Source organism: Talaromyces rugulosus, chromosome VI (assembly GCF_013368755.1).
Source record: "Talaromyces rugulosus chromosome VI, complete sequence".
NCBI lineage: Eukaryota > Fungi > Ascomycota > Eurotiomycetes > Eurotiales > Trichocomaceae > Talaromyces > Talaromyces rugulosus.
Window position 1 is genome coordinate 3787845 of NC_049566.1, and position 13142 is coordinate 3800986.

The window sequence follows — 13142 nt, forward strand, 5'->3', positions numbered from 1 at the left end:
ATAATATCATCCTCATCATCTCATTATCTCCTCCGGAGCTAGCTTTCTTCAGGCCTAGACAAGGCACACAGTGGGGCGCGACCATGCCGGACCAGGCACTAGCGCTATCTAAAAAGGGGGCGCCAGAAGAATAATTAGCGCCCAAGCTTCGTCCAGATTCCTGAAACTTTGTTGTTTTTCTTGGGTTGACACGAAAAAGAAACGACTGCGCGTGCTGTGCTGGCTGTGCTATGGACTAGGTGCAGGTCGACTTCCAATCTTTTATTAGTGGCACTGCGCTTGGCGGGCTTGCACCACGTTCCACATATTTGTTGTCTTTTTTTCTTCTCGTGATCGCATATATACGCTCCTTGCTTGTCTTTTTTTTTTTTTTTGTTCCTTTTTTTTTTTTTTCACTGCTACACTCTGTCGACCACTCGTTTACATTGAATCTTGACAATTGATATCACATCTATCATACTGTACCAACACGGATTGATTGTACAGGGATTTCACAGGCTAAGCCCGCATCTATCAATTCTTCAGGCCACCCACGCGGGCCATCACGATGGCAGATAAAGTTTCCATAACGATATGCGGGGATGGAGGATGCGGTGAGCTCTTTGCAGCTTGTTTATGGTTTTTAATCGCTGGACTGACCGAGTTGAAATGGTGGTGCAGGAAAATCGTCAATTACCTTGCGTCTTGTACGCAGCCAGTGGATTCATGAGTATGTCCGAAGCCCTATAACAGATAGAAACGCAGGCTAATGCGAGTTAGATATGATCCGACCATCGGTATGACTCTTACGTTTCTACAACCCAATAACAATCCCCTTCGCTAACGAAGATCCAAGAGGACTCGTACTCGGTAACACGCAACATCGACGGCACCGACTACTTCCTCTCCATCACCGACACCGCCGGCCAAGAAGAATACCGCGGGCTCTGGGCCTCGTCGAACCTGAAATCGGATGCCTTTCTGCTGGTGTACGACATCACCAACCAGCCCAGTCTGGAAGCGCTGGATTATTTCATGGATATGATCGATATCGAGACCGAGCAGCGCTTTGAGGACACGCAGCGGCTGCTGGAGGAGAGTCGCGATAATAATAGTTATAATAGTAATAATTACAACAACAATAATAACGGCCAGGGTCTCCAAGTGGGCATGCCGCCGCCCGTCAAGATTGTGGCAGGGAACAAATGCGATCTCAAAGAAGGCCGAGTCGTCCCAGCTCGCGACGGACTGGAGTATGCGCGGAAACACGGCTGTGGGTTCATGGAAACGAGTGCGCGGGAAATGGTCAATATCGAAGAGACTTTTGCGCGTATGTGACTGAGCCCCGAGGACAAACAGAAAAAGACTGACTTGTGTGTGACTAGTGATTGTTCGACGAGTAATCGAGGCCCGTCGACAGCATTACCTCGCGCAAAACCAGCCCCCTCCACGTATGGGATCGTCGACAGCTCGCACTCCGGCCCTGTCTGTGGGCGACCAAAACACCAGCAGCAGCAGTGCTCGCCAGAGCAGCAGCAAAAGCTCGCGGTGGAACTTTCTGGGTCGGAGCAAAACCGCTACGACCAAGACCGCCACTATTTCAGAGACAGACGAAGACGAGAAGTTTACCTCGCAAAAAATGCCAGCATCGAAGAAGGAATCCAGATCCTGGTGGAGGCGCATTTTGTGCCTGTGATTTTTTTTTAAAAAATGTATTTCTGCTATGTTGTTCTGAACGTTTTGTGCTGTTAGCTTCAATACCCCCATCGCTAGTGTTTTCTTTTTGTGTGTCTATCTATAGTAATATAGCAACAATATAATTTGATATGTACTATGGAAGTGCTAGTGATTGGCCCCTCGCGTCGGCCTGGCCAACGGCGCGGGTGGGCCCTCCTGCCGTGTGGAGAAAACAAACAAGACGCTTGCTTCGCCCGAGAATAAATAATGTCAACAGGAACACTCCAAGACATGACAATCGGCTTTACGACTCTGGTTGAGTGACGCTCACTCACTGCACACGACACAACAAACTCAGCCGCCGCTTGAAGACGCGGTCGAGCCAGCACCATGGAGGAGGAGGATCACCACCACGACGACCATCACGACCATCACGACCGCCAGGCAACGGAATCATCAACCACTGAGCGCGAGACACACAACTCCGACAATGATAATGAACATGCCGACACGAGTATATCAATCCATGAACCCCCCAACGACGAGTCCGCAGTCTCTCTCCCCCCCTTGCCCGAATACAACGACAGCGCGCTCAACGCCGACAACGACAACAGCCTCTCGTTGTTGCACCATCCATCCAGCGATCCCGACTATACGCACCGTCGAGACAACCAGACCATTCTCGACGAGAAGGAGATGCAGCAGAAGCTAATGGATATCGAGTCTAGCTTTTTGCCGGAACCTTCGACTATCGGCGTTGCGCCGGAAAACGCTAATGCTGGTGCCGACGATACGTATCTTGTCGGCATTGGCGAGGAGCGAAGTAGAGAGGAACAAGAAGAAGGGGGCTCGTTCAATGACATTGATGCTGGATTTGGGGGGTATGGGGATAACTCGATTGGGGATTTACACGGACATGCGAACGAGGAAGAGGAAGAGGAAGAGTTTAATGATCTCGATGCCACGCCTGGCCCTCGTAACCGCCAGCGAAATTATGAAAACACATCGGCTCTGGAAACGCTGACCTCGTCACCGACTGCTGCCGCCGCCGAGCGAACCGTCTCGCGCGTCCTGTCGACTGCGTCGAAGAATATTGTTCACAACAGCAGCAGTAATTCCCGTGGTGAAGGCCCGCTGAGTCTTACGCCTAAAAAGAGCAGACGCAATTTATCGCCAACCCCGTCCGACTCGAGGCCATCGCGCGACGCTTTTATAGAGAATGAAGACGACAGCAAGCTTTCCCGGACCCCGTCTGAGCGAAGACGATCTCGCCCGCGGTATCTGACGAGCCGCCAGTCATCGCATCGATTTTCCATGTCGTCCGTCAACAGTGCGAATACAGATATTACTACCAGCGACGCAACTCTGGGGGCTGATTTTGCTTTGCAGTCCGGCGGAGCAGTCTCAGGTAACGCCAACAAGAGTCGAACAGATCTCTCGCGGTCTATTAGCTTGGGAAGCATGGCGTCAGGGGTGTCCGGGGTGAGCGAGGAGAATGTGTTTGACAAACGGGTCGCCAGCGGTGCGACTGATGGTGGATTGCATACCTTGGACGAGGAGGACACTGTCTCCGTGCCTCCTATCCATGATCTTGAAGACGTCGTGCCCACGACCCCGAAAGCCGCACCGAGAGACGTGTCTTTGCCAACGGATACTGCGATTGCAGCCCGCGTCGAGGACATTCAGGTTCCCGGAACCTTTGCGCGCCAGTTTCGAGAGAAATTTTCTACCAGCATGTCTCCTGAAAAACGGACTGCTGGCGCACCAACCCCTGCGTTTGGCCGAAGTGGCCGGAGTCTGACGCTAAAGGAGCAGAGCAGTACAATTGATCGTCTGTCCAAAGAGAACTTTGACCTGAAAATGCGGATTCATTTCTTGAACGAGGCGTTGAATAAACGATCGGAAGAAGGCATCAAGGAGATGATATCGGAAAACGTCGAGCTCAAATCAGACAAGCTTAAACTCCAAAAGGACAACCAGGGAATGAAGCGTACGGTTCGAGATTTGGAAAAACGACTCAAGGACCGCCAGGCTGGCAAGGATTCCGCCAACCAAGGTGGCGAGACTGACGACGAGGCAGCAACAGAAGAAGAAATTGTGTTCTTGAGAGAGAGGATCGAGACATACGAAGTTGAGATGGAGCGGCTGCGATCCGAGGTTTTTGTTGGCGAGAATGAGAAACGCAGGCTGGCTGAGGTTGTTAGGTCTATGGGGGATTCTCGTCCGGCTGGGTCGGAGACTGGTGCACGAGAAGAGAGGGTGAGTTATAGTTTTTTCCCTTCTTCATTTTCAGGTGTCCAGGATGTTAATTAATATATGACAGGACATGTGGAAAGACATGCTTGATGCCGAGACGGCTGCTCGCGAGCAAGCCGACGAGGAAAACAGACGGCTTCGTGACGAGATTCTACGCATGAAGGCTGAAGCCAGCTTTGGTTCCGAAGCCGGGCGATATGGAAGATCTGGGCGATATGGAAGATCTGGGCGAAAGGGATCCTTTATATCACATTCATCTACTTCCGAGAGAGACCAGGACCGCCGATTGACTGTTCCCAGCTCTGCCAGCAACACTCTAGTGGAAATCGAGTTGCTAAAGCAAGAAAACGCTGAACTGCGCCGAGAAGTTAGCGCTCAAACGTCGATGCTTACATCTCGCAACAGGGAGAAGGATCGTCTATATCAAGAAATCGAAGATCTCAAACTCCAACGCCGCGAAGGAGCCAAGTCGATTACAAGCGACAGCATTTTTGAGCGCTCGGCATCACGAGCCCATGCCCGCTCTTCGTCTCGTGCCAGCAACGGAACAAGAACTTCTGCTAGCGATACCGAACGGGACAACTTGGAAATACGCAACGGCGAGCTACGAGACCAAGTATCTACGCTAAAACTAGAGAATCAAGGACTACGGGGCCAGCTTGACGAATACACGACCGAGCTTGAGACGTTGGACAAGGCGTATCAAGCAGACGTCGACCAGGCTGAAGATGAAATACAGAATCTGCAACAGGAGCGCGACCAAGCGTATCAGATTGCCGAAGAGCGTGAAGCAGCCTTGCAGGATCTCAAGCACGAGGCCCAAGAGGAGATTGATGCGCTCGGGGACGAACTAGACCAAAAAATTGATGAATGCCAACGACTAGAAGTGGATCTTCGAACTCAGGAAGACAGCCTCAAGACACTACAATCTGAAATGCGTTCTGCAAGTGAGGGCATACTGCGACTCGAGGAAGACGCACAGAACAATCTTCGCAAATACAAGACAGTGCAGCAAGAGTTGCAGGATTCCAACAGGGAGATTGACTCTCTGGAGAAGAGTCTCTTTGAGGCGAACGCCAAAGTCCAACGACTCACCGTCCAGCTCGAATCAAGCCAGAATGAAATTTCTTTCTTGCGTGAAGAGCAAGATGGCGACAAGATCCGCATCAGCGATCTTGACTCTGAACTAAAGACCTACCAGATCAACCTCCAGGCTGAGCGCGAAAAGACCAAGGAGCTAGAGTCTCGACTCGCCGAAGAAAGGCACCAGCGCGAGGTGGTGGCGAGCAAAGAAAAGCAAGAGGTGCACCGCATTATAAACGACCTGAACCGCGAGTCTTCGACGGCCAGAGACGAGGTGCGCAAGTTGAAAAAGACGCTGTCTGCGCGGGAGATTGAGGCGTCGACCTGGAAAGAGCGTCTCATGGAGCTTGAGAATGGGCTGCGCGAGGCCCTGGGTGACTTGAACGGCACGCGGTCTAGTCTTTTGAACTCGATTATCAAACTGCAGAAAGAGCTCGAGTCGACTGCGCTGGAGCTCGAAAGCACGCGAACGAAGCTTGACGAGAAGGAGTCGATATTACAGAACCGCGACTCGTTGCTGGAAAGCCACGGGCTTGAATCTCGCAAACTGGCGGATCTGTTGGAACGTGAACGACAAGCTCGTCGGGCCGACAAGCACTCTTTCGACCAGGCTTTGAAATCTCAGCAACAGGCATCACGGACAATAACACAAAACAACTCCCGCATCACCGACCTAGAAAATGCGCGAGGCCAGGACCGGAAACGCTATGCTTCTCTTGAGCAGCAGCTCAAAGACCAGCTGAACGAACGCAACACGCTTTACCTAAACCTGTGGAAGCGGCTATCGGCCATGTGCGGCCCTGACTGGGCACACTCTAACAGCCTGATCAACGGGAATCTACCGAGTACAGAGGTGATTGGCAACATTCTCTTCTGGCCAGGATTCAGCCGTAACCTGCTCCTCGCCCTCAAAACTGTGGAGGGAATGCTCTCGGGCTTCAAGAACCGCATCAGAGCGGTGGAACGTGACTTGACGAAAGAATACCAGTCCCTCGAGCACAATCTGGGGTTGCGTATCAAGAAGCTCGACCGAGTCGAGGAGGCAGTGCGCAACATCCGTGCCCAGCAACGAGCCTCGATCACGTCGCCAGAGGTTTCCAAGCTGCGGACTGAAAACCGGCTGCTCAAAGCAGAGCTCAACCTGATGCAGCAGCCACACTCGAGAAACCGGCATTCTGGGTCTGCTGGTGCAGCGATTATTGCAGCCAACGTTGCTGCGGACCACGACCTTGACCGTTCGTCGCCTAACCGATCATCATCTGGTGCTACTACTGCTGCTGTTACTAGCAAGGGAATAGTGACCCGCAACGCACCCGGAACTCCGCACTCATCCACCGCCCTAGCAGCAACAACCCAGTCTCAACGCAGCACCACCACCACCCTCAGCGACGCCGAGCAAGACCGACGCTGGATCGAGCGTCTCCGCGAACTCGAGCGCCGGCTAAAAGCCGAGCGAGAAGCGCGCGTGGTCGACCGCAACGGCGCGCGCAAAAGACTCGAAGAGCGCGTTGCCGAGAACATGGAGCTGCGAGCTGAACTGGACCGAGAACGGCTGCGTCGCGGCCAGCGGGCTTTGGAGGCTGGCAGCAGCAGCAGTAACAACAGCAGTGCTCATAGACGAGCTGTGGAGTCTTCGGGAGATGATGTGCAGCGCAGCAGTGACAATGACACGGATGCGCATAGTTCGTATGGCGAAGGGATAACCGTGGATATCGAGATGTAGTTGCATCCAGCGAGCTGTTTATTGATTATTGGTTATTGATGCTTGATACCCTGTTTCAATGATGGTGTTTACATTTCGAGCTTTTGCATGATGAATGGACGATGGATTGGTATATATAGACATGGGCGTTGTTTGGTTATTGTTTTTCGGGTCATGAATGTTATGTATGCATCTTTACTTTTATGTTCAATATGTATTATTGGAATACCATACACTTATATTTTTCGTTTCTATCATATCAGTTCGCTAGTAATATATCATCGCAACGAAACCTTGAGTGAAAAATCCACAATCGGTGTCCCCTGGTGAATCGAACTCGTCGACAAAATATCCACGTCCTCACAGACATGAGCCGGCGCATTATGCTCCGTCAAGCCGCCACTCACCTCTATCAAAAAACTGCCGCTTGGTTTCCCCTTGGCTGCCCATTCCGTCTTGAGTTTCTTTGCAGCAACGCCTACTTCCTCTGCCGAGAAATTGTCGAGCATGATGACATCTGCGCCTGCGCCAATGGCGGCATTGGCTTCGTCGATACTGCGTACTTCGACTTCGACTTTTGTGGAGAATCCGCCCGCGGCTTTGGCGGCGTGGACGGCGAGCGGGATTGCTGCTGCGATGGAGTCTGGACTGTTGTTGTTTCCGGCAGCTTTGTTGTTGGCACAGGCCCAGACGTGATTGTCCTTGAGCATGGTCATGGAGCTGAGATCGTGCCTGTGCGGATCTGCGCCGCCGACGAGAATGCCGTATTTTTCGACGATGCGGAAGCCCGGCGTCGTCTTGCGCGTGCCGGCCAGCGTGCCGTTCCAGCCATGAGTGCGCAGGGCCTGGACGAGGGCGTTGGTCCTGGGGGGGAGGTTAGACTGGATATATCTTCTTTTAAAGAAAGAAAGGACGCACTTGGTGGCAATGCCCGAGCAGCGAGCGAGGATGTTCAGTGACACCCTCTCACCAAGAAGAATCTTGCGGATTGGGCCTCGCACTGTAGCGCATTTTGTGATGGGCTCGATGGGTTGGCCTTCGTGGACGTGCCATTGCACCCTTGAATGGGTAAGTTTTGTTCAAACATGTCAGTAAAGCTAAAACTCACGTGCATCCTAGTTGGGAAAAGACTTCGTTGAAAAACGGTACACCGGCAACAACACCCTAAGTTTATCAGTGATATCATTCCAGGTACATACCCCTTCCCCTTGACTAACCTTGCTTTTGCCTAGTAGATTGGCCTCCCCCTCCGACTCGCCAACGACAAACCCGCCGTAGTCAAAGCTGGGACAGTCCTCCTCGAGCCAATCTGCAATGAAACGTTTGTAGTTGAGGGGCAGCAGATGCGCCAGATGGCCGTGTGACGAAGCCATATTCCTCTCTCTTTTTTCTTGACGAATCGGAAATAAACAGTTTCTTACTGTTGCGTGTTTTTAGTTTCGGGGTGTTTTTCTCGAATGGGTGTTAGCTCGAGGGGTGTGTTGTGTTGGGATGCATATGCATACGGCACCAGCGGTTTGTAACTTTGAACTTTGTGCAGTGACAATGTGCACGAGTACGAGAGGATAAAAAAAAGGGCTAGTTTCTAGAAGCCCCCCACGTTGTCTATCACGGCCAACATTCAAGACGTTGTCACTTGTCGGTTGTCAGTAATGTCGAGATGGAATAATGCGGGGTGAAGGAAGAACAAGCTCGGCAGCCGCGTGCCGAGTGGGAGGAGCGGCGCTCGGCTGTCGGCCTGAGGCATTATTTATCTACTAGTTACAGCGGAATAGTACTGTACAGGATTGTTAGCATGTACAATACATATTTCTAGAGTGTTGCCAGTCGTAGTGAACGTTGTTCTTTGGTCGAACCAGATCACTCTACGTATCGAAAAGATATAAAATGCAAATCTAGACCAGAGAAGACAGCTGGTATCAGCATTATTAATCCTCATGATCGATTATTCATCGACTAGTGTCGCTGCTGCCGCCGCTTTAACGGACGAATCGCTCGTGTGTGGGATATTGCAATATTACAATACCATACGCCACTATCGTATAACTCGGTTCCAATCAACAAAGGACTCTTTCAAAAAATACCCCTTGTACTGGATATTACATCTCTATTACATGATCGCAAGTATCTCTCAAATAGGCAATACGCGACGTGTGCACCGTGCACCCCACGGTTTTTTTGGGAACGACACCGCGTGCGGCTGGCTCAGCAAAGATAAAAAAAGGGATTTTCCCAAGAAACTTTATTTTGGTCCAGCCCATTTTTGGAGTCTTATCAATTACGTGTATTTACTTTTTGGAAGCGAGCTAAAACGTAAATGGCTAAATGTACGTACAGCCGTTAACGGGCCGGTCGCGCTTGTTTTCCCCTCTATACTCCTTTGTATATAAAAATGGTCCATCCCGCCAAGAATATGAATACGTAACAGCCAAGATCACAGCCATCTCGGCATATCCTGATGACCTGCTGAACACGACAATTCTCCATAAAAATAAAAAAAAAGTCGATGCCAAGTTCAATAGAAGCAGAAACCACAACAAACCACGTTGCGCTAAATACTAGCCTGTTTTGGGAGTAGCTTGGCTGATCGGCCCATTCTTCCTTCTTTAGTAGTACTACTACATACGGGTTTTACGATCTGTTCAATAATAATCCCCAGATCGACAGCACATGCAGTGCCAGGCTGCCAGCAGGAATGGGACAATGTTTATGTCTGATGTTCTGACGCGGCAGAGGCGCAGCAAGTACATTATTATTGTACGACTTGGTCTTAGAAGAGTATACAGCTCGGGCAAAGTATAAATCATCCCCAGCCTCGAATTAATGATGCTGCCTGGCTTCAGAACTCAGGAGTACGTAGGTTCCACGTTCTACCAACGGAGATCGAATCCTGTCGGGCTTGGCTGTTGGAATAATAATAGTAGCAGTATGGAGTAATAATATTATTAGCCCAATGACTCGGTGATGTTGGCCCCTGATTCCCTGCCTAGAGTATAGAATGCGAGCCCGCCAATCAGGATGCAGCCAGTGTTGTTTTTATCCATGCACAACAATTGGACCCCGTAATAATTACAATTGACGATACCACGTTGACAATTAACAAGTAACAACCTGCAAGTAACATAATTATTAACGATCAAACTAAGTACATAGTCAGTGAAACCCGGCCCGACGGAGATCGGCTGTTGGAAGCGCCGCAACCCCGTCGACGATCGGCTGTTGCGGCGGTGTGCCGCTTTTCCCGATTCATATAGGACTCTGTACGATATACGATTTAGTACGTAGTGAACAACAAGGATGAGCATAATGATATTCAAGGAGCTACTTTGTGGGGTCTAGCATATGTACGCCCCATTACTCGGCGTGTACTTAGTACCAAGTACTATAGCCGTCACTGTTTCCACGCCTTGTAGACAATCTTGGAACCATAAACCTGCCCCTTCTTGAGCACACTCATGTGCCGCCACGCAGGCACATTGGCCGCATTGACATAGCGGCTCGGCTCGACACAAAAGCCCGCATATTTCTCTCTCGCGGGCACACCATTAACCTCCGGCACGTCGACCCCATTGCCCGTGTAGAACTGGAAAGCCGGCTCGGTGCTGTACACCTCCAGATGCAGTTTACTGTCCGGGTGGCTAAAGGCGCCGAGCAGCGTGACAGGCTGCGCGCGCGTGTCGAGGGAAACCTTGGATGGATCACTCTCCACAAGAAAACAATCGTCGACCTCGTTCTCGGCGAGCCCCAGCGTGAATGGCTCCGCGACTTTGACTTTGCTGAAGCGGTCGACGTGGCCGTATGGGATGCTGGTTTCGTCGAGGGGGAGGCACTGGTCGGTGGAGAGCTGTGCGATGGTGCCTTTGATCGTGGGACCACCAGAGATGTTGAAGTATCTATGATGATAATGAGCTAAAAAAAAAAAAAAACACAGGGGAATAGAAAAAAAGAGAACATACGAGTGATTGGTGATGTTGACCGCCGTCTCCTCAACCTCATCGCCCACCAACTCGGCCTCATACTCGGTCTCCAGCACCGTCTTGCCATCATCCTCTTTACTCGCCGTATACCACACACGCACCTCGACCGTACCCGGGTAATTTTCTTCACCGTGTTTGCTCACATACTTGAACAGAATGCCTTCTTTCCCATTCCGATTCACAGCCTTGGGCCCCTCCCAGATACGTTTCCCCCAGCCTTGATCCCCGCCATGCAGCGAATTGGGCGCATCGTTGATGGCAAGGCTGTACGTCTGGCCATTGACATTCTCGAGACGGCCGTTCTTGAGCCGGTTTGCGACACGGCCAATGGTGGCGCCGAAAAAGGGCGTGTTGTGGTGGACGTAGTCTTCCTGTGTGCGGAAGCCTTGCACAATGTTGGTGCCGCCCACGTTGAATTCTTGGATGATGGCTCCGAGGGGGAGGAAGGTGAAGGCTGATTCGTCCGACATTTTTTCTTTCTCTCTATTGATCTGGTTTTGCGGTTATGGTGAGACTGGTATCAACGGATGTACATATATGTAGTTGTGTTGAGATTCGAAGGAGGGGTATGACGTCGGTTAGTGTAGTAGTAGCCAACTGATACCCCGCGTCAATCAGCGCAACGGCTGGCAAAATATATAGACTGAAAATGCAATTAGCATAATAGGCAATATTAATATCAAATATCTCGCTGCAAAAATGAACCACATATAAAAAAAGTATACTGTTTTAGCCTAATAGGCTAAACGTGGGCTTGCATGCTCGGCAGTAAATGCTAAATAGAAAATAGTCCCAGCGCAGTCACGTGCCCCCGCATTCGCTGTGCCACCATCTGATAATAATACTTTGTGTGTGTTAGTACTATTAATTATGAATGTCTGCTGATTTGTTACCATGCGTCGTTAAGCTAGAGCCCCGGTGGACAGATATAGAACGTTCAAAACACACCATACATAGAATACAATTACACACCGATACCAACTGTCCCAGTGATAATAGACTGGCAATAAAAGTTAATCTTGACATATTCTTATTTCCATATTTCCATATTTCCATAAAACAACACTCATACCTTCACAGAGCACAGACATGCAACTATAACTCGTGGCCGGAGCTGTTATCTCCGGGCGGATCAGCCACGTTCCGGCAGCCGATTAGTCGTACCCCAAATTTACGAGTTGTATCGAGTACCCCTGGCTACAGGATTTTGTTATTAACTACAGTATTCAAGAAAACAATGAAACGGCCATGATCGACATGCATGCAGCTCTGTTAATCTTACAAGTCACAGCTTACGAGGCCTGTTTTGTTTGTGTCACATTACACTACACTACCCCGGCATTAATGCCCATTTCGCCGGCCAAGACTTGCTGCATGTCTATTTACAGCATATGATCATTATTGTGTCCATTGTTTCATTTTGCATCGCCATTTCACAGCCCTAATAATAATCCCAGCAGGCAGAAATATTTTTTAAATGTCAATTCAAGTCGTTGTGGCTAGGTCGCAGATAATTTCCAAATGCGGCAAGTCGTACGAATACGCGGATGCCAAAAGGGGTAGCCTGATCGTACTCCTAGCACTGCCATGATTCATGCTTAAAACAACTCGCTCGAATAATCTTACTCTATGCGGAATAAAACCGAAATGAATAATCATCGGCCTGGGGAATCCTTCCTTATTACTAATCCTGAAGGGAAAAAAAAAACGGCCTTCTAGAAGGCGGTAATTAACTAAATTAATATGAAGGATTCTGCTCGCACCTCGTTTCCGTATTTTTTTAATATCGAGGCGAACAAACAACATTCCTGTCATGTCATGAAACGTTAAATTCTGCACACAAAGTCCGCGGGGCTTGGCATGGACGGTTTAGTCCGATTCACTAGCCTCCAGGTCTAAGCCTCTAAACAGTAAAGTAGTAGTAATAGTAAATTGTGATTAGTTATGATTATTGGTACTATTATCGTTATTATCGAGGATATATGACTCAAATCCCGTCCAGTCAGGCCACGGCTAAGCGGATATAACACTGGACCTTCGCGCTTTCGGGTTCGGAATCGGCATCGGCCACTTTTATAGTGTCCAAACTAAGTTTAGTAGTCTGGCTAGGTCGCCTTACTAATTGCACGCAGCAATGATGATTCATTATTATTTATCGATGATTTGATTTTGATACGTGATTAGTACGCTTTTTTTTTTTTTTTTTTTTTTTTTTATTGCGCGATTTTAAATCTTTAGATCAGGTGGTTCATACTTTTCAAGTTTGGTGCTGTCAGGGTGAAAATGTAGACGGAAATACTCCCCGCGATCAGGGTTTTTTTTATATCCATGGTTTTTAAATGCTGATTCAGATGTTATTGAATCACTAGAAACTACACATGTACTGAAATTGGCTGTAGATGAAGAGTAAAGAGCGTCGCTCTATTATAATAGTAATAAATATCGGTATACATATCATTCGTAACCCC

At 49.5% G+C, this 13142-nt stretch overlaps 4 protein-coding genes across 4 annotated transcripts; 2 read left to right on the top strand and 2 right to left on the bottom strand.

Annotated features, from left to right (window-relative positions):
• Nucleotides 1-547: 547 nt before the first annotated feature.
• Nucleotides 548-1675, top strand: TRUGW13939_11598 (uncharacterized protein; the record flags this gene model as incomplete). Its single annotated transcript, XM_035494704.1, has 5 exons — nt 548-593; nt 661-709; nt 760-776; nt 836-1309; nt 1365-1675. 5 exons carry the CDS (start codon nt 548-550, stop codon nt 1673-1675), a joined length of 897 nt encoding a protein of 298 aa, XP_035350597.1.
• Nucleotides 1676-2046: 371 nt separating this feature from the next.
• TRUGW13939_11599 (uncharacterized protein) lies at nt 2047-6718 on the top strand (the record flags this gene model as incomplete). The annotated part of the gene is made up of 2 exons (XM_035494705.1): nt 2047-3915; nt 3980-6718. The coding sequence occupies 2 exons, from the start codon at nt 2047-2049 to the stop codon at nt 6716-6718; spliced, it is 4608 nt and encodes a 1535-aa protein (XP_035350598.1).
• Nucleotides 6719-6975: 257 nt separating this feature from the next.
• TRUGW13939_11600 (uncharacterized protein) lies at nt 6976-8070 on the bottom strand (the record flags this gene model as incomplete). The annotated part of the gene is made up of 4 exons (XM_035494706.1): nt 6976-7561; nt 7616-7756; nt 7806-7861; nt 7915-8070. The coding sequence occupies 4 exons, from the start codon at nt 8068-8070 to the stop codon at nt 6976-6978; spliced, it is 939 nt and encodes a 312-aa protein (XP_035350599.1).
• A 2018-nt stretch (nt 8071-10088) lies between these two features.
• TRUGW13939_11601 (uncharacterized protein) lies at nt 10089-11144 on the bottom strand (the record flags this gene model as incomplete). The annotated part of the gene is made up of 2 exons (XM_035494707.1): nt 10089-10590; nt 10654-11144. The coding sequence occupies 2 exons, from the start codon at nt 11142-11144 to the stop codon at nt 10089-10091; spliced, it is 993 nt and encodes a 330-aa protein (XP_035350600.1).
• Nucleotides 11145-13142: the final 1998 nt, after the last annotated feature.